The sequence below is a fragment of the Corvus cornix genome, chromosome 2, assembly GCF_000738735.6.
Source record: "Corvus cornix cornix isolate S_Up_H32 chromosome 2, ASM73873v5, whole genome shotgun sequence".
NCBI lineage: Eukaryota > Metazoa > Chordata > Aves > Passeriformes > Corvidae > Corvus > Corvus cornix.
In genome coordinates this window covers 9,840,232-9,863,021 of record NC_046333.1, presented here as the reverse complement: position 1 = coordinate 9,863,021, position 22,790 = coordinate 9,840,232, and the positions used below count along the sequence as shown (strand labels likewise).

Here is a 22,790-nt window from a genome sequence, read left to right as displayed (position 1 = left end):
ATTAAGACCAGCACTCCAGCCTGCACCCTGGAGGCCATCGAGCTGCATAATCTCATTATTGTTATTCCTGTCTTTACATTTCTTCCTTTTGTTTGCTATTTACTTGAGGTATCTGTATAAAACCCAAATTTTCTGGAGGTGTACAAATGAAATTGGGCTAAGCCAAGGATATTGTGACCAGCTACAGAAAGAGGAACTGTTATTCTTTAACTATGCATTAGTCTCCTGAGGGCTGGAAGCACATCTTCTCATGTCCCTGTATACCACCAGCAAAATGATCCCTTCATCCCAACTGGACTTTTTTTTAGGTATGAGAAAAAGACAAATATAGTGCGAATAATAGCAGCTGTATTCCCAAGCCTAGACATCAGCATTACACAAAACCAGAGGTCTCTGCTCCTAATTAAAAAGCAAAGCCACCAAAACTCATTTAGTATGTGAGTTAATTACATGAGATTTTGGTAAGGAGGTATCATTATAATAGCAGCACACAAGTGCAGTACTACACACCAGGGACTGTCATTAGTATCACTGAAGGAAGAATCACTGGGGAGTTGTGTAATTGGACCAAGTCCAGCTGCCTGGGGCTGTGTGTTGGCAGGCAGATCCATCAGCTTGAATGCAGAGGTGTTTATCCTGACCCTCCCTCTCCTGCCACATGCAAACCAGCTGCCTGCATGATGCCTTCATTTAGGGTGGTGATTGACGGATAGTTCGAGGCCACAGAAATAGGCAAGACTGTCAAATACTCTATCTTTTGATTGTTTTGCTCAGTAGAGAGGCTTTATGCCCTTGTTAATAAACTCAGTGATGTGGTATCAGGGCACTCTCTGATTAGTCTGAAGGATATGTAAAGGCACATTGGAGCAGATAAAAGTAAGTCCAGTCAGTCCCTTTAGAAAATTCTGCCTTCAAAACCACCAAAAAGCAGCTAGAGCTAAGAGTCCAGTCTCACAATCAAGTTATTGTGCCTGAGTTACTGCATGTCAGTGGAATGGTGACAATGGTTCACATGTGTGCTCTTCACTTGTGACAACAGAGCTAATTTGACATATTCTGTAGTGGGCAAAGGCAATTCCATTTCCCTCTCCAGTGCGACAGGTGAGCACATGCACACAGGCACCAGCAGCTGGTGACACACTGAACACAGTAACTTGATCAAGTCAGAGTCATAAATAACTTCTCTGGTCAGCAGAGACAGGTAGACAGGGAGGAATCCTCTTATTTACAGAGACCCAAGCATTGCAGCATCATAACACCCACAGTAAAATCTCCGTGAGGAACAGAAATAAAGACTCTACAGGAGTTCTGGCATGTGAAGTAATTCTTCTCTTTCCAAAAACCAACTGTGATAGTCAGCAACTGACTGTCTCGCCCGAGTATTTTTTCCACTCTTCTCCAGAGCAGAGTTTTCCCTGCAGGGACCCTCGTTTCATGTAAGCACAGGGACTAATGAGGCTGAGCAGCAGCAAAACAGCCCTTCATAGCAGAAGGCAAATGGGGCTGCAGGGGGCTGGCAGGACTGGCTGTCCCTTGGCTTGTGCCATCTCCTGGAGGCTCCCGCTCCTTCCCAGCCCCACCAGTGCTACAATCCTGTGCCCACACCTCTGTGTGTTACAGACAGCTGTCACAGTGCTGTGTGACTTCCTGAGCAATGGCTTTCACTCCCCTGTTCTGTGAAAATTAGCATAGAAATAGCGGAGTCTGTGTGTGTGCCAGGTCCCGGCTCCTGAGCAGAGTGGTTTCCACCTGCACTCTGCTCCTGGAAAGCAGCACAGTTTATGGTGCTTGCAGTGTTTGGCTAGGTGGTGTACAGTCATGCGGGAGAACACACTTCCAGCCTGAGAAAATATGAGCCACAATCCAAATAAAACCAGGGAAAAGTTTGTGGCATGTAATAGAACACTAAGTTAGATGTGTATTTTCATGTTTCTAAAGGGCAGAGCAACATGGTTTTTGTAGTCGATGCTGAAGATTTGCACTGAAGATCTGAGCGAGGGAGAGGAATACATTTCAGAATGTCATGTCTTAAATACAAAAGAATATAAAAGAGCTGTAGAAAAAGCAAGGAGAGGAAAAGGCCAAAAGGATATCACTAATAGCCTTATTAGCAGGGGAATACAAATTGATGCAGCCATATATTGTACCCTCTGAGGCCTCAAGATCAAAGGAATGTGAACATAATGCAAAACATGTCTTCTATGGAGTAAAACTGCATATAGAAAAAAATATTTTTGATACTAAGATCTGATTGGACTCTAGAAGATGTTGCTGTTAACACTAACAAATTAAGATGGAAAGTAATCAGAATATCAAGTTGAAATCTGGAGAAAATTTGAAACAGTAATATGAAGGAGAAAGCCTTAATACTGGAAGAGCAGTGGAAGAGCAGTGCAGTTAAAAACAAGGGAGAAATCCCCTTCAACTGGCCTGAAGGATGCATTATACATTTGCACTTACTGGTGATAAATTTTGGACACTTACCCACTGCTTCTTCTTGGTCTGGGAAATCAGTTGCTTGTGCTGGCCTGCTAGTTTCTTAATTTCTTCTAAAAATTCTTCTTTGCACTTCTCCTTTACCTGCTTACATTTTCTGTCCATCTCTCCTTGTGCGTTGGCCACAGCTTTATTTACAGCCTGCCTTTTCTCTTCTTCCATCTCTGTACGCAGCTGCCAAAGACAAGTCAGCAAAACAAGTCAGGGGACAGCTATTGGAATTGAAAGTGTCTTATTTAAACCTCTACTCTTTAAACCTCTATTACTGATACAGGTGGAGGTCACCTAATTGGAGATTTCTCCTATTTAGGAAATAAAAATTTCTCAGTTAGAACAAAATTAGATTTTATCAAATAAAAATGTCACTGTATTTCTACTCTGCTAGGCATCTACAATAAGCTAAGTAAGTTCTATGCATATTTGCTCAATGATCAGTTTACAAATTTATGAATTTCTCTTAAAAAAAGATTTTGTTTCTTCCAAATCTACAACTGCATATAAATCTATAGCAAGTGCACAATGGAAAATACAAAATTGAACATCCCTGAGTTCATTAAGAGGTACCTTTAAGTATTCATTGTCAGTGAGGTTCCTTTGCCCTTGCTCAGGTATCTAAACCTTTGGTGTCTTAATCCTACAGGATTAACACTTGAACTCCCTAGGTTCATTTCACAGTCCTTCATGCAGAAGGAAATTAATCTTATTTTAAGACAGGTACTTAAGAGAGGTCAGACAAATCATCCTCCAAATTGTCCTGCTCTCTCCAGCCAAAGGTGACCAGGTCAAGTTTAAGACATTGAATTTTAAACAGGTTATTATTAGATAAGAAAATTCAAACAAATTTCAGTGACCCTATTTGATCTTTAGGTTAGAAGATTGACAAAAGAAGAATTATTTATGACTAGCAGTTAAACAATGACATTGTTTAGAATCACACTTGACAATGGAGAGAAAGGCTTTGGAAACAGATACTCATGAATGAACAATTAGTTTCAGTTTTGGATCACAAACTGATTTCAGTGGACAAGAATCAAAAAAAGTCAAGAGTTTTCTGTTTAAAGTAGGCTTGTTGGTATAGAAATGGTCTAAAAAAGCAATAATGGAGAGTATTTTTATGTAGTCTCTTTGGAAAAGGTTTTTTATTCATTTTGGTAAGAGCAGTTGTTAAAAAAATAGAAAAGAATGTGAAAAAATCCCCAAAATCCCTTCTCAACCCTCAAGTGTAGGTGCTGTTCAACAAGTGTTACCTTTTCCACTGCCTCTCGCACAACTCTCTCAGTTTCTCTTTTGTGATCAGCTTTCATCCTGTCCTTGAAATCGTTAAAGATTTTGGTGTATTTGTCATGGCACATGTTCTGACACACTCCATCATTACTGGTCTGGGTGCTCCGATGCAGCATTTTTGGAGAAGAGGCACTTAACTTCTTGGTCTGAGTTGAGACTGAAACTTTTTCAATGGGCTGAGGCATTGTGGGAATTTCCTGGCTTGAACTTACTGCTTCAGTTTCAGGTTCTGGCTCCTGCAGAGAAAGAACAAACTTGTAAATCAGATATCAAAATAGAAAAAGTCAACCTGTTAACTGTTCAGTTCCCCCTGAAGGAAAAATGTTACATGAATAATATCAGTGTAATTAATGTGAAAGGTGTCTGTCGAAGACCTGTAGTGCTAATGGGATGTGGGATCCCTGTGGAAAACCAGCTTGAGAGTGGGTAGGCTCTTGGGTCAGGCTTTTCTGACTTCAGCCTGGAGCCCTCCAAAAGGAAGCACACCAATGGCCTCAGGATGCCACACTCCCCAGCCTCACCTCCCCAAAAGTATGACAAACCTCAGAGGCTATGCTGACCCCTTGGGATTACTAGAGATCTGCTAGAGACACTTTTCCCCACAATATTCTGCCTAAAGAGACTGTAGTTGCATAGCCAAGGCTCCTGAATTGTTTTGGCAAACTCTGGGCTTCCCCTGGCCCAGCAGGCTCCACTGGAGTCTGTAATATTCCACTGATTCCATAGAACTGCTGCAAAGATTGATTAGTACTTCAAAGGTCCTTTGAAGATGAAAGGCTAATGAGAGTCTACGTCTTGCTTCCAATAATATAGAACTAGACTTGGATGACCACAGAAGCTCTATATAATTACACAATTATCAAGAAAGAAGTCACAGTTACTGTAGTGTACTGTACTGAATTTAGCTGCCAGTGCTATTACCCTGTATCACCAATTGCTCCTGCTCTTTAGAACAGATCGAAGTTACACTCCTGGAATCACTTATTGCTATTTGAAGTGTCTGAAGACACAAACAATAATTTTTTTTTTTTCAAGTGAGATGTTTGAATGCTCATTTTACAGTGCAGAGACAAAGCCTTGCTCAGGACTAGACTTTGTGCCTGTCCGTGTGATGAAGCATTGCTCACACCATTCAAAAGGCTGACTGTGTATTCCCTTTTGCAATCAATTACTCTCTAAGAGGTCACTGTGATTGACTTCTGGATCACTGATCAGAGCTAAGAAGGCAAATGTTAAGACATAAATATATGAAGCAAATTACAGCATTCGCTTGACAGAAAACACAATAAGAATGGTGAGACATCCTCCTGTAATCTCCCTATCTTGCACTCAAACACAGTTTGTGCCCCAGGGAGCACAGACTGTGTCACTGCCTCCATCAACAAAGCTGCCTCCTACGGGGTCAGGTACAAGGGGGGGGCAGGTGCCCAGGAATTACGAGTGGCCACGTCTGTGTTCCAGCCACCACAGGGAGCTCTGGTGCTACAGTACCTGCACCCTCCTCTGCAATGGCACCCCGAGTCCTCTTGCAAGGAATGGACATATGCGCAAATTTTTCTTAGCATTACTCCTGCAGCTGGAACAAGGCCAGGAAAAAGTCCTTGACGGTTCGGAACAGATTTACGGCTCTCTCTCTAAGTGCCCCCTTGTGTACACGCGCAATAACGCAGCCCTTGGTTCCCTGATCCTGGCGTGTGCAAGCGGGATAAACAGAGAAGCCCTACAGACAAAGTGGATACGGTAGTTCATAAACTTTACAGTCTGGATTGCACTTACTAATTTCTGCTGTTTATGGACTTACTGATAGCCTGAATTTGTTATTAAAAAAGAAATGTTGTAAGCTGACTTCCTTTATTCACAATACATAATGTTCCCATGATGACACACATTACTTACGTGTGGGAGGCACAATTACATTTGTTAGCAAGGAGGACCAAGTGTGGGGCTGGAACTTCCAAGACTAATGTAAAATCAGTAAAAGGTGACTGAAACTGAAGGTGTGTCTATTAAAATTTCAGACTTTTTGTACTTGTTATCTCTACAAACACAATCATTTAGGTCACTCACTTCTTTTTTGAGTTCCATACTCTGGTTACGTCGTCCTTTCTTTGCTCTTGGTTCCTGAGTAACCTTCAGCTGTGAACATTAAGAAAAGCATATTGAATCAATCCAAAAACCAGTTCATGTAAGCAGCTTTCATTGTAACATGACCAATGTGCCCTTTATTTGTGATTATTTGTATTTTTTAAGGTATCAAATAGAAAGTTTAATTAAATGTTCTTAAATGAGAAGTGTACACATTAGACTTTCTATGTTATCACTGATGACTATGAATGCACAAAGGAACAAAATTAATGAACAAGTTCTAATATTTAATATGCATTTGCTAAAATATTCTTAACCATTCCTTTCTTCATTTCACACACAAGCTCAAACACTCGTTTTCTGAGATATTCTGGTATCAGTGACCCATACTTAGAAATCAGATCTTGTTTGATGCCAGAAAACAGCAGTGATTGTAAAGCAAATGTAAGTATGTAAATATGGTAAGAACATCCAGACTGGATTATAACTGGAGGGGTATGGAACTTAATGCTTTAGAGTAAAAGTCAGTCTCACAATAGAAACAAGGATGAGATCTAAGTTGATGGTAATTATCTTACGGTGCTTGTAGAGAAGTTCTTACGCCTGCTTTTGAAGCATGCAGTACTAGCTAGTGTTAGTAACAGGATACTGCAGACTACAGCAGAACAGTGAGTTTGATGGCTACTCTTGTGTTCCTTTATCTGGGAAACCAGTAAAACAGGTATAAGCATTTGCCAAGTGAAGGATGAACAGATGGCATCGAAGAGAAAATACATAAACAGACACTTCAGACCCTGCGACTGACACTTCTGAAAAAAATGTGAAAATACCACTGTTATCTTTTATTTGTGACCATTTTCCTGTTTTACCACAGGCTGTTGAATGACTGCACACAAGACTTTAAACAAAGGAGCTACAAAGGGTTAGCTAAGCAAACTAGGCTTAAAAACCCTAAAACCACTTTGATAAGGAACAACCTCCCACTACAACATACAGTTTTATAAACTTTTAATTTTTTAGTTCCAAATTGGGTGATAGACCTGTTTGACAAAAGGACAAAGGAAGAGAGTCAAAATACACCGATTTTTTTTTTAATACAGACTTAGAGAAAGGATAGTGGTTTTAAATGAGAAAAGATGCTGCCAGGGAAAGGGCTGCCAAAAATACAGAGAAGCGTCCTACAAACTATGAAAACCTTACTGCCAAGTCACTAGTAGTGAATATATAATACCCTCTTGGACGATGAATGACTAGTAAAGATCAGCTATGATAAGGGAATTTCCATATGGAAATACAAGGTTTTGGATTTTGGCTGTTTGTTCCCTTTGTTACAAACAATGCAATTTTTCTTGTTTTGCAGAATTATTTTTAATGACTTTAATCTTGCTGGTCACATGGTCCCCAAGTGCAACGTTTGCACCTAACTTTAGTTAGGTGAAATGCTGAAAATGTCACAGCTGGTGTTACTCATGGATCTGAAAGCAGGACAGAGTCCAAAGTGAACATACTCCAGCTGTGAAAAGGCTGAGCAGCTACAGGGCTGGCCCTTGACAGGGCTCCAAGAAGGCAGTGTTGCAGTCCATCTGATATCTGTGACATTTGACTTGACCATTCCTATTTAACTTTAGAAATCTTGATCTGTCTCATCAAGGTGCTGTTAAGTGAGAAACACTTTGAAACTTCCCAAAGGTCATCCAAGAAACTGAGGAAAGAGGAAAATCTGTATTCTTGCTATTACTGAGCTACAAAACAGAGAGACAATAAGCCTTTGAACCCTCTTGTCATCACAAACCTGCAGACAGCGCACAAGGCTAATTTAATAGCACATTAATCAAAAATATATCATCTTCGTACTCTTTAATGAATGGCCCTGATTGCTAATATTGTAGCAGCACTCACTTGCTCATTGCTAGTGGAAGAGATACTCGACTCTGCCTCCTCTTCCCCTTTGTCCTCATTCTTTGATTTCCAGAATCTCCCCTCACGAAGAAAACGCTGGTGCAGTTCCAGCTCATCACAGGCCTTCTTCCATCCCATACTGCGTTTCACGTGCAGCCGGTGGATGTTAACTGTGATATCTTGAATGTTTTCAGAGGGGATCCAGGCCCTTTTGAATACACAGTACAGACAGGTTCAGAAACATTAAATAATACAGGTGAAGGATCCTGACCTGAGAAACTGACTTCAAAAGCAGTTTTTCACAATGGCCAATCACTGACAATTCCTTTTTACTTTGATTTCTTTTTTTAAACTCAACACACTCGAAAAAAAATGGACTGCATACTGTTAGACATTTTTGTTATTATAAATACTTGTTAGCTGTGAGTGCTATGGCTAAAAGTCTCCCTCATTTTTGATGAGCCACAAACCTTCCCCAGTACCATCTCTTACCTGCTCTCTTGCTAAATGCCCTGAGTCAGACACAGAAACAGTTTTGATCGGAGGTTCATATGCTAATCCAATTTAGCTCTTGACCTCCTTGCTAAAACTGTCAAGGAATGTACCAACTCATCACCTGGAATAGAGACATTTTGCAGCCTGGGCCCCTGTCTATCAGGACTGAACTTTTGTGGGGACTGTCATGTTTCTTTGGACTGAATTCATGCCAGTGACTTGGTTCCAAAGTTACTTTGTCCTCTTAAATATGTTCCGAGAGTCCTCAGAGAGTAAGATGGGCAGGTCTTGACATTTTGAAAGTTATACCAAGCACCAAGCTTGAACATTGAAGATATAGGGTCAGTGCCATGCACACCTGCCTAACAGATTAAATAATCAACAAATTATATGTTTGTGAACAGATTCTTTATTCTTGCAATATAAATTTAATTTCAGTGAAGACAAAGAAACAATGCCAATTTACACCAGCCAAGAATTTGGCCTTTTGTCCAAGTCCAGCACAGCAATGGCACTCTAGTTAAACATCCTTTGCCTTTTGTATAGCACACATTTAAGAAGTTGCAAGCACCTCATCCCACAGGTGCCAGGTTACTTTATTAAGTAGTTTTAAACTGTATGAACTCAAAGCAAAAGATTACTAAAGAAATAAACTGCATTTGTAAACACATTCAAGGTAAAAACCTTTCTGTGACTGAGGCACCAGTAAAGATCCTTTGCTCACTTTATGACTATTAGAAAGTCTTGGTAGTTCATATAAGATGTGAAAAGATGTTATATACTGTGAAAGTTACACTGAAAGCAATTTAAATAAACAGTCTCCTAAAACACTGTTACGGAATTGTCTAGGCCCTTTTGGGGTGCACCAAAATATACCACCTCCCAACAACCATGAATTACTTTGGAAATGTTTCCTGTCCTCACATTATAGGCACATAAATGAAACATTAAAAAAACCCCAAACAACAGTACATCCACTGTAACACTGCTACAAACCTCCCCAAATGGTGAACAACCAACTGGAGAGAGAACCAAAAGCTGATCTCTAAGAGTTAAGTTTCCAATGTAAAGAGTGATTCTCTGAAATTGCAAACTGGCTCCCAGCAGGAGGCCTGTCAATGTTCTAGCAGTGAGACACAAACATTTGTGATATATATCATGGTACTAAACCACAAAATTGCAGTGCCTCAGCTCAAATGAGAAACTGCACAAAGTCAATACTGCTGGTAGAAGGAGAACATTTCTGCCAATTTTCACCTTGGCCTGGATTATCAGGCTGCCACCCATGTGAAGCTGGGCAAGTGAAGCTGAAGTTCACTTACTGTCTTTAATTAAAATGGCATTAAGGAACATCCTTCTGGCAACTGTGGAAAGAGAATCTCTGAGCCATTTGGACACTTCACATGTGTTAGACTGAACTTTAAATTTTCTGAAACCATTATGGGAAAGCATTCAGTATTTCTAATGCTGGCAACAAGCTGAGCCAGGATTTACAACATGATAGATGAGATAAATTCTTTTAATATTGTTCGTAAAAAGCAGCACATGGAATTAATAAATTACCTTTGGTGGTGATGGCCAAAAAAGCGGACATCAACTTGATTGTCCTCTTTCTGCATGACTTTGGCTGGCCAAAACCCAAAGCCTTTCATTTTGGCCCAAACCAACTCATGATTAGGTATCTGGGAAAAAAGTTGGATTTATTAGTGGATATGAAATATTCTGCTGTAATACTATGCTAGTACCTTAAAAATATGGTTACTGTTTGTGTCTAGTGCTTTTTCCATTTTTATCTTCTTACAATACATTTCCTTGTTAGAGATATTGCTTGTATCAAAGTAAAAAAAACCCAAAACAACAAAGTCTGAAAAGGGTATAACTGTCTATTGAAAACAGAGATCTTAAGCAGACTAAAAATTAACATGTCTTTTTAGCTTCATTCAGGAGCAAAATTTTAGTTCTGTAAGCTCCTTATTCTCTTGTGAAACTGTTGTAACTGGCTGATACCCAAATTTTATAACCTATATTGTTACAGCTTTGAACTTCAATCAACACTTCACTTGTGCAAAATATCCAGGCTTACAGGGTCTTAACTATGCCTTTGAAACAAGCCCCCTGAAGTGGAATATTCAGTGCATTAATGACACCAAAACTGCAGGCTTTTATACAGAAAAGCAAACAAATAAAAATCTGTGTCAGCAACATACACAAGGATAGCAGAACCAATTGTCAGGTCGCGCATTTGACAAATAGAAACAGTTCTTGCAAAGCTGCAGTTCATCCAGCTGAAAAACAAAAGAAGGTAAATAAGCAAAAAAAATCCTATTTATGTGATTTCAGTAGCATCCCTCTCCCTTTAGCAGTAAAATTTTTCAGCCCTGCTTGGTAATTTGGTGGAGTTACTTCCGTCCATGCAAACTAAAGGTGTGAAACTGAGGTGGGATGTGAGAGGCTGAAAGACAACCTGAAGAAACATTCTTCATGTTTCAGAAAACCCAGGCAGAGGGAGAAGACTAATTGACATATTAATCATCTATTATAGATGAAATGCAAAGAATAGTTCTTAAAATTCATCAAATATTTAAAGTACATTGTGAGAGAAGTAATTCAACTGTACAAAAGGAGAAAGTGTGCCAGCTCCTCAGCTGTATTTTTGGTGTCCTCTGAATGTGGAGAAATGTTTTGATGCCAATTACAGAGTTTAGTAGGAATCTCACCTCAGGTTCAATTTGTATTAGTAAGTACAATTATTTCTAGTCCAAATATATATTACCTGATTATTTTCAAAATTAAAATTTGAATATCAGTCTTTTTAAAATTACAATCTAGTTGCAAAAAAAAAACCCCAGCAAAACCCCAACAACAACTACAACTGCAAAACCCAACCAACCAACAAAAAAAAACTGAAGAAAAAGAAAAAGGAATTCTCGATCAGCTGCTACAGAGTCAGGAAAAAATTTATAATTCAATTGCACACCTTTTTTTTTTTTTGTAATATGAAGAATAATTTCTTAGATTCTGAAATGAAAATCAAGTATCTTAACTACATCTTGGTTACTTGGTAGTACTTACTTCATGGCAGGTGTCTTTGTAAAGCATCCTTGCTATATCAGCTTGTTCACTGTCCGCTATAAATTAAAAATAGATGGTATAAACAATCACAGTATGATCACAGTGCTCACAAAGATTTGCAGCTGTCATTGCTGTGACTTTCATGCTATAATTGTCGTGCTTAAGAAGACAAAACATAATTTAATCACTTGGACAGCCCTTCCATTTAAAATTTTCTAACATTCAGTTCAGTATTTGTTTTCTGTGTCATATTTATATTCAACAATACTGCTTTTACACTGAACAATACAAGCACACATCTGAGGAGGAGCAGCAGTAGGGAGACACAGTTGCTCTTAATATGGATTCAGTCTCTTTCTCTGCTTGTGTCTTAATGACACACTGCTGCTGTCCTAAAACATGGCCCTCTGCTCTCTGCTCTGAGTGATGCTTCACAGACTGTTTATCACTGAATCTCCCTTTACACCCATGTATTCCTCTCCTGCCATATTCACATCTTTCCCCACCAGCCACAATGTGAATCTCCTGGGGCTGCAAACAGACTGGTGCCACCCTCCTCCCAGTCTCCCTGATGGGGAGGCCACGTCTGCAGGGGAGAGCCACATTCTTCCTGAAATGATGGCTCTGGAAAACAGGACCTGGCTACAGCTTCTGAGATGGTGGTGGTGTTTTTTGACTTCCAATCAGTTGCTCATTACCTTCCCAGTGCCTGTCAGCTTCTCCGATGGCTGTACCTTCACACTGCACCAGCAGCACACTTCTGGTGTGGATGTAGCTATATTTGCTGTCACAATATGGCAGATATTGCCCAAAAGTAAAAGAAATATGTCTATAGTACATTTTTCTGCTGACACAGCAGAGAAACCCTACCGTACCCTAGGACAACATATGTATATTGGCAAAAATCTGCAGTATAGACTGACTTAGGACTTTCTGAAGAAAGAACAGGATGGCAAAGGTGTAAATTCCCACTAAGAGGTTTAGCCAGGGAGGATGAAAATAGTTCTGTAGTAGGTGGGCCAGAAAAGACCCTTATGCACTTTGATTTTTAAAGGCTTTCAAATGACTTAATTCATACTTAAGACTATCTAATACCAAATTCAATCCTGAACTTGTGAGTTTCCTACAAATAAAGACGAATCAAACAAGGCAAGCAGTAAATGTAGTATTTTACCTCCATAGAAAATCACCGTGTTGTGTAGAAGAAGTTGAGCATCTGCTTTGAACTCCTCATAACTCCTGTACTTTCCTTCATTTACTTTCTACACAAAAGAAAACACAAGACTGTGAGAAAACTCTTAAAAGTGCTGTACCTGTTTATGCAGAGAAGCTTTCACAGAAATCTGCATTATGCAACACAGATCAGACACTGCCTTTCCTGCATACAAAAGGAATACTTACAACTCTTTGACATGGTTTGTTAGTACCAGAGCACTGGCTGAACTTTTTGCAATGGTTCCTTTATGCAACGCTCAGAAGTAAAATAGATTCTTTAATACTTCACCAAGTTTAAAAAAGATTTTCCTGGTTGTAACAAGCTGAATCTGGAGTAGCTTCAGCATAAGGTGTGGCCCAGAACATTTGTTCAAACTGAAATATGTTCCCTGAGGTGAACATTTTGTACCTTAAAATATCAGCTAGTTTCAAATCAATGTTGACTGCCTTTAAACGTCCAAGATCTTCGGTTGACAGTCAGTGCTTTCTGATGCAAGCTGATTGTCCCAGTCTTCCAAACTCATAACAAATGCCTACATGGAGCCATGCAATTCATTTTCCTAGTATGGCCTTTTGTCCGATAAGGAATGCAACATTTTCAGTTGTGCTCTCTCAAGAACATCTATGACAACTGCAATCATCAAACAAAACAACATCAGCTTATAGAATGCTATCAAGGCCAAAAGACCTTCTGTGGAAGCAGCAGAAGTTGACAGAGTGAAAGGAAGACCTGACCTATTTTCAGGCCCAACCAGTGTTGCCAGCACTTCTAGACAGGCAGCAGTGCTGGTGTCCAAAACTGTCAGTGAAGCTATTGTTTATGCATGCATTTTAATAATAAAACAAAGGCTCTTCACATCTGTGGTTGTAAAGGGCAAGATATACCACAGCACTGCATAGCAATCCAGTTGCAGGAATGAGTAAAGATGAGTATGCTGTTCATTATGGTCATGTGCAGTTGATTTATATGAGTCATGATCAGACCTTTAGTTCAGAAAAAAGGGACAAAATATTTATTAGTACTTTATTTTTGGAACAATTAATGCAAAACAAATGTTTTGGGTGAGTCTGGTTTTTCATGATGAACAAAATGATTGGTTCTTTATGAATCATTTGGATGTTTATAAAGCTGACACCTACACAAGGGCATAATGACTGAAATTGGAATATGGTCAAGAACATTGGGCCAGAGATGCAAACATAGGCACTTGAGTCTCGTTGATTTAGTTAAACAGTACTTTCTCTAAGATTTTAGCTACCTGCAGCTCCTAGTAAAACTTTAGCACAAAAAAGAATTGAGGATATTCTGTGTCTGAAAACTAGGCACCACTCAAAATGGTTTTACTTGGTAACATATTTATGAGGAAAAGTTTGAAATGTTAAGCTTCCATATCCAATGCTGGATACAATACTGAAATACTCATCATAAAGAGAATTAAATAGGATTAGGACTTTTTAGACCTTCACTGTTAAAAGACACAAAACCAGTGTGTAATTTAGAAAGCAAGTCACTCTACCTCCTGTATAGTAGGAACATCAACAGCTGAGTGCACCAGCCTTCGATACATTGGGTGTTTGTTGTCCTTCCCTTTCTTGTTTAGATCTATAGCCTGAAAGGACCATGAGACAGTGTTTATTATTGCATTAAGAATCTGCTTAAAACACATAAAAGAAGATTAGAAAATGCAATAGTTTGGAATATTTCAGGTGGGGACTACATAAGGGCAAACTGGGAATCACAACCCATGAGATTACGTGTGTCTCAAACCTGAAAAATGTCCATGTCAGAGGAACCACAGGCCCATGGCATAAACCTGCTCCTGTCAGGGCGATACTGATCCGAGCCATGGCGCCTGATAAGTGTATGTGGAAACACACACTGCTTGTGACACAAGAAATAAAACCCACCCTCTTGCAGCCCTCCTCCCTGCACAGTCACACTTGAACAACCACAATGACCCTCCACAGTGCAGCACAACACTGAATAAACCTCCCTGTCTCACACTCACCCGCTCCTTCATACGAGACACTATGAATCGCAGGTATGTGCTCATCTCTTGTTTACTTGTGTTTTTCTTCTTGATACTCTGCCAAAGAAAAACAGGATCATATTATTATTTTAAACTTGACTTCAAAATCCAGCCAATAAACATTTTCTCTGCATTAACACTTAATTTGAAAAGGTAACTTTGAATCACATAAAACACTATTTCTTAGGGAAAATCTTTTCTGGGAAATTAGTAACACTAACACGCCACAACAACTATATGTGTTGCTTTGAATTATGTCTGGGCTGAGAACTTCAGCTACAGAAAAATCACAAGTTTTATTTCCACTTGTATCCATAATAATTTGTCAAAACCTCTCATAAAAAAAGTGCCTAATTAGAATAAAGCAATGAAGAAAGGCATTTTAGGGAGCAGCTTAAAATTTATTTAATGGTCTTTTCATTAGCAAGCCATTAATAATTTTAGTAAAATAAAAAATAATTTTTAAAATAATATCCTGTACCATCTAAAAATTATGTGCTTACTAAGCAAAATGACACCATCTGGGAGGAAGTCTAATTGGCTCTAGCCAGTAGAAACTCAGAGCACTTTTTACTGCTCAAGAAACATAGCAGTTTGGGATTTTTGTGGTTCTTCCTTAATAAAATTTAATCTGGATTCTGGAACACAGATGACTACTTTTTAGCAGTTCAAGATCCAGAGTTTTTGCCTCTCATCTTAGACTAGTATAGAGACTTAACCCCACCCTTCAAAGTATAATCAGGCTAGTGAGAAGCCCTGCATACAGAAAACGTGCTGCTAGAGAGAAGGTGTCTCTCTGCAAATGCCCAATGTGCTCTTACAAAGCAGCCTTTCTAATTCCAGCTCACAGCAGCTGTGCACAGTTCTGCATGGCCTTACAACAGCTGGCTGAAGAGTGCTACCTCCTCCCTGCTTTTACCTACAGTAGCTTTCCAAAACAAAATCATGGTGAAACAACAGCATGGGTTCCAGGTTTATTATCCTGAAGTGTTTCTAATTGCCCACATCTCTTGCAAGACATTCACTCCTCCTCCCACCTCCTTGTGCACTGACTGCCAAGCTGAGTCTCCCCTTCTCATGCCCCATTTCACCACTTGTGTGCAACCTGTGTGGACCAAACTGGCTGTTACATCCTCAAAATCTCATGGTCTTTAGCAAGGTCCACATAATTGTGCAGATGATGGTTGCTTAGCAAACACAAGAAAAAAACGAATGCATGTTCCAGTAGGTAACTCAAAGAAGTATGAGCCTTAAAAATTATCAGTCACTAGAAGTGTGCTATTTTTAATTGAATTAATTGTATGTGACTCTGGACATAGGAAGCACACAGAGTACAGAGCAACTGCTTTTACAAATTTACTTGGCAAGGGTAAAATTACACATCAGTGCAAAAAAAGCTGATAGGATTTGATTGTGTCTCCCCTGTTTATATTCCTCCTGCAAGACACTGAGGAGACTGAAAATCACAGGCTGTTCCCCTGTGCTAAAGCAAACTTGCAACCTGTACATCTCAGGATTGTACTTACTACCTCTTTCTTAAAACAAAACTGCACACAGCACTACCTGCAAAGCTGCTCATTTGATTGCTTAACAGCAATTAGAATCATTACAAACTGCGCTGAAATACCAGTTCAGTCATGAACCTACTCAGATTCTGCACTGTGCATAACAACACTATAGCTTTCTCCTGACTAGGAAAAACTCTGTTGTGGAAAGGGCCAGCCCCAGGTATTTCTAATACCTACAGTTCCTTTAAGCATTATTTTCGTAATATTAATGGTTGCCTGATCTTCCTTCCAAACTCTGGACTGACAGAGAATTTTATCTTGCACTATATATCTGAATCACCTTCTGTATATTCATGTTTCACTCTGACTGCCGTGAGAAAGTGCATTCTGCTGGAATTCAAATCACCTGTTCAGTTTCTCATAAACCAACATTGCTACTGCAAATGAAAACCCAAATGTGCATTAAATTATCTGCATTATGAAACGCTGCTGTCATTTTGTCATTTCAGGCACCGGAGTGCTGCGTGCTTGCTAATGACACAGCATTTTAAAAGACTGAAACTTATAAGGACACAATAAAACTCACTTGCACTGACTAGTCCTACACCTCTTTTTCTGACATGGCTCTGAATTTATCATCCTTTGAAAGTATTTCAGAATTCATGTGAACCATTTTTCATGCCCTACTGGGCAAGACAGTTTGAAAGAAACTGTTGAGATAGATGGTTTACAGTCTTATCCTTCAGATCATAAGAAAAGATAGATAGCTAGCTTTGTATAGTTATTGATGTCAGCAATTAATATCATCTTAAGCACCAATGAAAATGATATAATTAACTTGCCAATTCTGGCAAACTTTGATTTTTTCACTTTTCTTTCAAATCCCTACACTGATTTATTTTAAGAAAAACTTGATCTCCATGTTCCTCTACTAAATTTTGAAAGGTAATAAATTTGGAGAATTGGAGCCTATGAGCCAGCAAAATGTCTTTTTATGGCACGGTTGCTCACCCTTTGTAGAAAGCAAGTTACATTTCAACCACTTCATTCACTTTTCAGCAATAATTAGCCATTTAGGAGGTAGCAATCACATTCTTCGGAAGTTATACTGCAAAATGTGTAATTTTTTAATAAAAAAACCCCTTCTTTGTATTTTGAAGACTTGTAGTGTTCTCAGACAAGTCAACCTAGAGCCACTTAAAGCAAGAAAATAGATAATACTAGCTGGGGACTATGACTTGCATAAAATCTATTTATATTGCTCTGACACAAGATAATATACCCACTTTCAAGTCCCTTTTTTGGCAGAGCACTATAGAAGCAAATATAAATGAAAATTAAGTTTTCATTTTTCTAATTTCCTACTTTCAGGAAACAAAAACAATGATAGTGGCAAGATCCACTATCTTTTCCCTGTCAGATCTACTAAGATACTCAACTGCAAACCTTGTTCAAGTTCAAGTTTCTTTCAAGGAGACTGCTGAGATTCAATCCAGTCCCCAAAATATCAGGATCCTTATACTTGTAGATAGCCTATTTGTGGGACAAATTATCTTAATATAGGACTGTACTAGGTCTGGCTGGGATGAAAGGAATTGTCTTCACAGCAGCTTGTATGGTCGTGTGGTTTAGATTTGTGCCCAAAACAGTGTTGATAACACATGGATGTTTTAGCTCTTGCTGAACAGTGTTTGCACAATGCAAAGGCCTTGGCAGTTTCTCACTCTGCCCCCACAGTGAATAGATTGGGGAGTACACAAGAGGTTGGGAGAAGACACAACAAGGCAGATGACCTGACTAACCAAAGAGATACTCCATGGCATATAACGTCATGCCCAACAATAGAAAGGAAGAGGAGGGCCTAGGGGGAATTTAACCATCTTTAGGTCAGGAACTGTCTGGGCATCGATCAGTCCATGGAGTGTGGGCAGTGATTGCCTTTGCACCACTTTTGTTTTGTTTTCTTTTTCAGCTGGGTGTTGAGGAGACATGAGAGAGCAGCCGTGTGGTGCTCAGCTGCCTGCTCAGCTTAACCTGCAACATGGACAACTCCTCTCATTGCTTTAGAGAAATCTGCAAACCTTCTGCTCTGAATCAAGGTAAAGTGAAAGGCTTGGTCAGGCCCAGTGTTTACACAGGGGATGTAGGAGTGAAGTAATAACCTTCACAATAGCAATCCTCATATAGAAGATTAATGAGATTTGGTAGGTGAAAGGCCAAGGCTGCAGCCCAACTCTCTTCTTGTGGGTGCAGGAAATACCTTGTATTTGCCTTATTCTCTGCAGCACATCTGTTTCTTCTGGTACCTGAAGGTTACATTGCTCTTTATATTCAATATTCCAGATTAATTATACTGCCTAACTCATAAAGAGGGTAGCAATATATTGCACAGCACAGGTGTGACTTATTTAGCAATTCTGACATGCTTATAGTGCAGAAATTCACTGCAAGACTTTACAAACCACATGAGGGTAGAGCAGCCAGGGGCACTTCCAAGAAACACTCCATCCTTCAGTAGCACCAGGGATGATGGAAGTGACAAACCTCAGCACTCTGAGTTAGCATGGAGCTCTCAACTCCCAGGGTGGCAGTGGCCACTGTGCTGCAGTTGCTGCAATCTTTCATTTGAAGAGAAAAAATAGGAAATCTCTAAGAAATGCAAGGTGTCAGTGCCAGCATTCTGTCTAGCTGTAACAATTTAAATTACATTTGCTCCCTTTAAAGAGGTTTCCATTTCCCTATAATCTCCCATTAATGAATATTTGTCCCTTCCTCCCTCACCTGTCCTGTGTATACACACATCAAAGAGCTGCATCTCAGTTCAGTGATGGATTATGTGAAGGCTGCTCAATGACAGATACATGTTTCTAAGGCATCCATTGCATTTTCAGAAGCAATTCAGGTTTCAAGGGGTCTATTTGCAGAGGGGAACTATGAGCATGAGTCTAACATACACTCACCACTGCCCTGTAGAAACTTCTTGCTTTACACACTAGCCCTTGGACTCTTCCAGGGCTTAAATTGCCAGAGGAATTTGGTGCTACATATGGAAAGCTTTACCGCTCTGCCGCCCTCTCAAACTTCCAACCCTCAGGTCCTCATGTTTCCGGTACTATTAAGAAAGGTATGCAGGCACATGGAATGGGTCTCAGAGCAATCAATGCACTATGTGCCCTAAGTATCACACAGAAAAGCTTCTGCATGAGCAAAATATGCCCTAAGACTTGCCTCTTTCATGGTCAAATGCAGTAAAACTAGACTTTTAAAGCATCAGGTGCTTTTGGAAATGTTACAGCTGAATCCACAAATTGATTTCTACTTGTATGGTGCATTAAGCACTTTCTGAATATGAAGTATCATATGAATTAAATATGCTTTTATGTGCACAAAGAAGGTGGCAGGAGGCTCTAAGTGGAGGTTTCCCAGTTTCCTCACTGCTGTGGACAAATTCCTTTATACTTCATTCAGTATGTCCTATGTAGCACCCTGTTCTGTCAGCTCCCTGATTTACTCCAGGGTGCATGGGAGGGACCTGCTGAGAACTAAAACCTCCTCAGGTGTGGGCTCTGTGCACTGAGCCATGTGCTGCTAAAACTGGTCCTGCACTAGGACTTTCCTTTACCATCAATCCATGATTATTATTTGTGTGACCCCACCAAATCCTGTTTCAAGAATGTGTTTCCCCATACAGGTCTCTAACAAACTCCTACCATAATACCATAAAATAAGTCAATAAATTAGTATTATTTCCTCCTTCCTTGTATTTTGCATTAACCACCTTGACTGACAGCTGGTACCTAAACCCCCCCTAATCTGAGCACTTGAGCAACTTCACTTAAGTAACCTCCATCTTTCTGTGCTTCTAACTTTCTACTGCTTGTCATTCTCACTTGTCAAATTTTGTCTGAAGTCAATTGTGAACTGCATAATGGTTTATTTTTATGTAGTCTAGGAAATGCTCAGTACAGTACCAGAACTCAGAAACAGCCTATTTATAGAATACTTATCAGCACAGTACTTAATATCTTAAACTCTACAGATTACTTTAGTCTCCTATGTATAAACCCCAGGAATATTGAAACACCCACTACGATAGGTAAATTGGATATAAGTCCTAGCAAAGAACATGCATGGAAGACCAATCTGATCACATGATTGTACAAAAATTTAGGAGTCAAGTGAAAACACATGAATAATTCTTTCCTTCTGTTTCATGAATCAAAATCTATTTCTCTAGGACAAACGATATATCAAAATGCTGAATTTTGCCTTCCTATATTTTTTTTTAAATTTGGATTTTTAGAGAAGAAATAATAATAGTTACACCAACATGTGATCAGTATTCTCCTATTCATAATTTTGTATATATCTATTCCCCCTCCAAAAAGTTAGTATTTTGGCAGTACCTTTTGTAGTCTTTAGGTACTAAATTAACAGCTGAAGAAAATTAATTCCCTTGTTTTATCTTATTGAAGAGCAGCAATAAATGTACAAGTCTCCTTCTCCTTCAGAAACTGAGCTGACTAACCCTGTCTTGAATGGACTATTCCAATAGTGAAAAATGTGATCTCTAAGCTCATTCAATATTACGTTTTTTTCTTGTGACCTGCCTACCAGGAATTTTGCTGATAATGCCAATTTATTTCACTTAAGACAGTGATTAGTCAAAAGTCAGGGAAAAATTTCAGTCAGTGCAATGTGGTTTGAATTGAACTTTGTTTGACTTTTGACTCCTGCTGAGAGTTATATAGAGTAGAAATATATTCAGAGTGGTACCGTCAAGTTAAAAAAAGAAACAAATGAGGAACTGGACATTGTTGTTTATGGATGCAGTGGAGAAAAACCATGAGCAGGCAAACAGAGTTGAGAACAAGGTATGAAAGTGCTTGTTATAAATTATATGGGAGGAAAAATATTTTTTAGTTATGAACAAATCCTTAGCAATGGCTTTTATAAGATAGTTCTGAGTAGTCAAGTGTGCAAGATAAAGCTGCACAGGTTGATCAAACTAATACAATGAGAAATTGTGAAATGAAAAATCCAAAGGCTTGCTGACCTTGGCAGCATTATAGAAGCAATCTTTACATAAGAATGAAGTGTTCTTAGATTATTTCTCCCAATATATTATGTTTTAAACACACTTTTACTTCACTTTTGTAGAGCTTTGAAATCTCCAAGTGAAAAGTGCTATGTCCAGTTATGAGAATTAAATATGAAAATATATGTATCTCTTTGTCCCAGCTATCACTTTTCTTGAAGGTACATATTTACGGCTGATAATGCAACGTAAATCCCCCATTGCCCTTATGCAACTTGGTTAAGCTCTGTTACGCCCTCTGGACATCAGCCAGGGCTCTCTCCACATTATTAGTTTTTTGAATATAGGCCACTTTCTTGCCTTTAAAATGAAATTAGATCAGTCATTTCCTAGGAGGGTGGGGAGAAAGTAGCAGAATACTGAAGGATGAATAGTGACGCAAGGATGCTGACTCCCACACTTACAGGGACTGTGCAAGCCTCCTTAGTCCAAGTTTGCAGAATTAGGGCTTGAAGGGATTTGAATTAACAACAACAAAAAGAGGAGCTGCTGGCACAGAGGGAGGAAGGATGCCATGGCATTCACAATGGCAATATTCACAAAAATAGGTTGATCTTCACCTAAGCAAGGTGAACTTTGGCACTAAGCAAGCCAAAGGCAGGAAGTATTTAAGAGCCCCCAAAACCTTTCCTTATATTCGTATAACGAAAAAGGAACCAATACGCAGAAAGATAGGCAGAGAGCACATGGCTCAATTTTCACAGGACTTTTTTTTAAGGTAAACATTTATTTAATATCTTTGCCATAAAGGACATCAAGGCTTCAGGATGAAAGTCAAGCTGTTCTCCAAGCTGACGTATTGGAGCATATTTCAAGCAATGATTCAGCATTTTCACTCTGAGGACATCCATGTTACAAGATGTTATAAAACCACCTCATACACAAGGTGGCATAAACCATCTACATTCTCTACTCTCACCAGGCATCATCTAAAATTCCCAGCAAACTAGAGTGGAGACTAGATGCAGTTTACCTAATTTTAACTATTTATAGGAATTATTAATATTTATAATAACACCCAACAATTATTAGAGATTTATTTAAAAATCTGAAAGCAATTCATTTATATATGGTCATACTTTGTCGTTAACAGAGGGAATATTGACTAGCTAAATTAAATGCTAGCAATTCAATATGGAGAGATGCAGTATTTGTCTTTATTCTTAACAGTTTATTCCCTGCCACTACTTCTTTTTCATTACTTTCAACTTCCTTGAGGCAGGCTTGATTTTCTTGCTATTTCCCTAAACCCTGAGAGCTCCCAGTCTGAGGCAACAGGCTTTTTAGAATTCGTTCTAAGGTAACAGCAATCAAAAAGTGCTGCTTTGAAACAAAGCAATCCACGTGTTTTCAACAACTGCTTCTCCATCCAACGAAGTGCCTGAAACCTCACATTCCCTGCAGCACAGATAATCTTAAAATCAGTCTGCTGCTCTACAGCTAAATCCAAGCTTTTGCAAAGGAATTGCCTCTCCCTCCAGCAATCCTAGGCAGAGTGGAACTGGCAGTTTTATGCCTTTCTGTACCAACAGTTTTATCTGAAACGTTCATATGCATTATTCCTTCCACAGGAAGGGAGCCTAGCTCTGTAGGAAGCCTAGTGAAGTG

General features: G+C 39.2%; 1 protein-coding gene across 3 annotated transcripts in view; it reads right to left on the bottom strand.

Moving 5' to 3' along the window:
• ZMYND11 (zinc finger MYND-type containing 11) overlaps nucleotides 1-22,790 on the bottom strand; it is a 105,569-nt gene that overhangs the window by 4,544 nt on the left and 78,235 nt on the right. For all 3 annotated transcript variants that reach the window (XM_019283165.3, XM_019283166.3, XM_010394868.4), the window contains 10 exons: nucleotides 14,556-14,633; nucleotides 14,064-14,156; nucleotides 12,506-12,593; nucleotides 11,332-11,387; nucleotides 10,467-10,544; nucleotides 9,823-9,941; nucleotides 7,765-7,972; nucleotides 5,848-5,916; nucleotides 3,744-4,016; nucleotides 2,485-2,670 (listed from right to left, as the gene is read on the bottom strand). In XM_019283165.3, coding sequence (XP_019138710.2) covers nucleotides 2,485-2,670; nucleotides 3,744-4,016; nucleotides 5,848-5,916; nucleotides 7,765-7,972; nucleotides 9,823-9,941; nucleotides 10,467-10,544; nucleotides 11,332-11,387; nucleotides 12,506-12,593; nucleotides 14,064-14,156; nucleotides 14,556-14,633 — 1,248 coding nt within the window. The remainder of the gene's footprint in view (nucleotides 1-2,484; nucleotides 2,671-3,743; nucleotides 4,017-5,847; nucleotides 5,917-7,764; nucleotides 7,973-9,822; nucleotides 9,942-10,466; nucleotides 10,545-11,331; nucleotides 11,388-12,505; nucleotides 12,594-14,063; nucleotides 14,157-14,555; nucleotides 14,634-22,790) is intronic.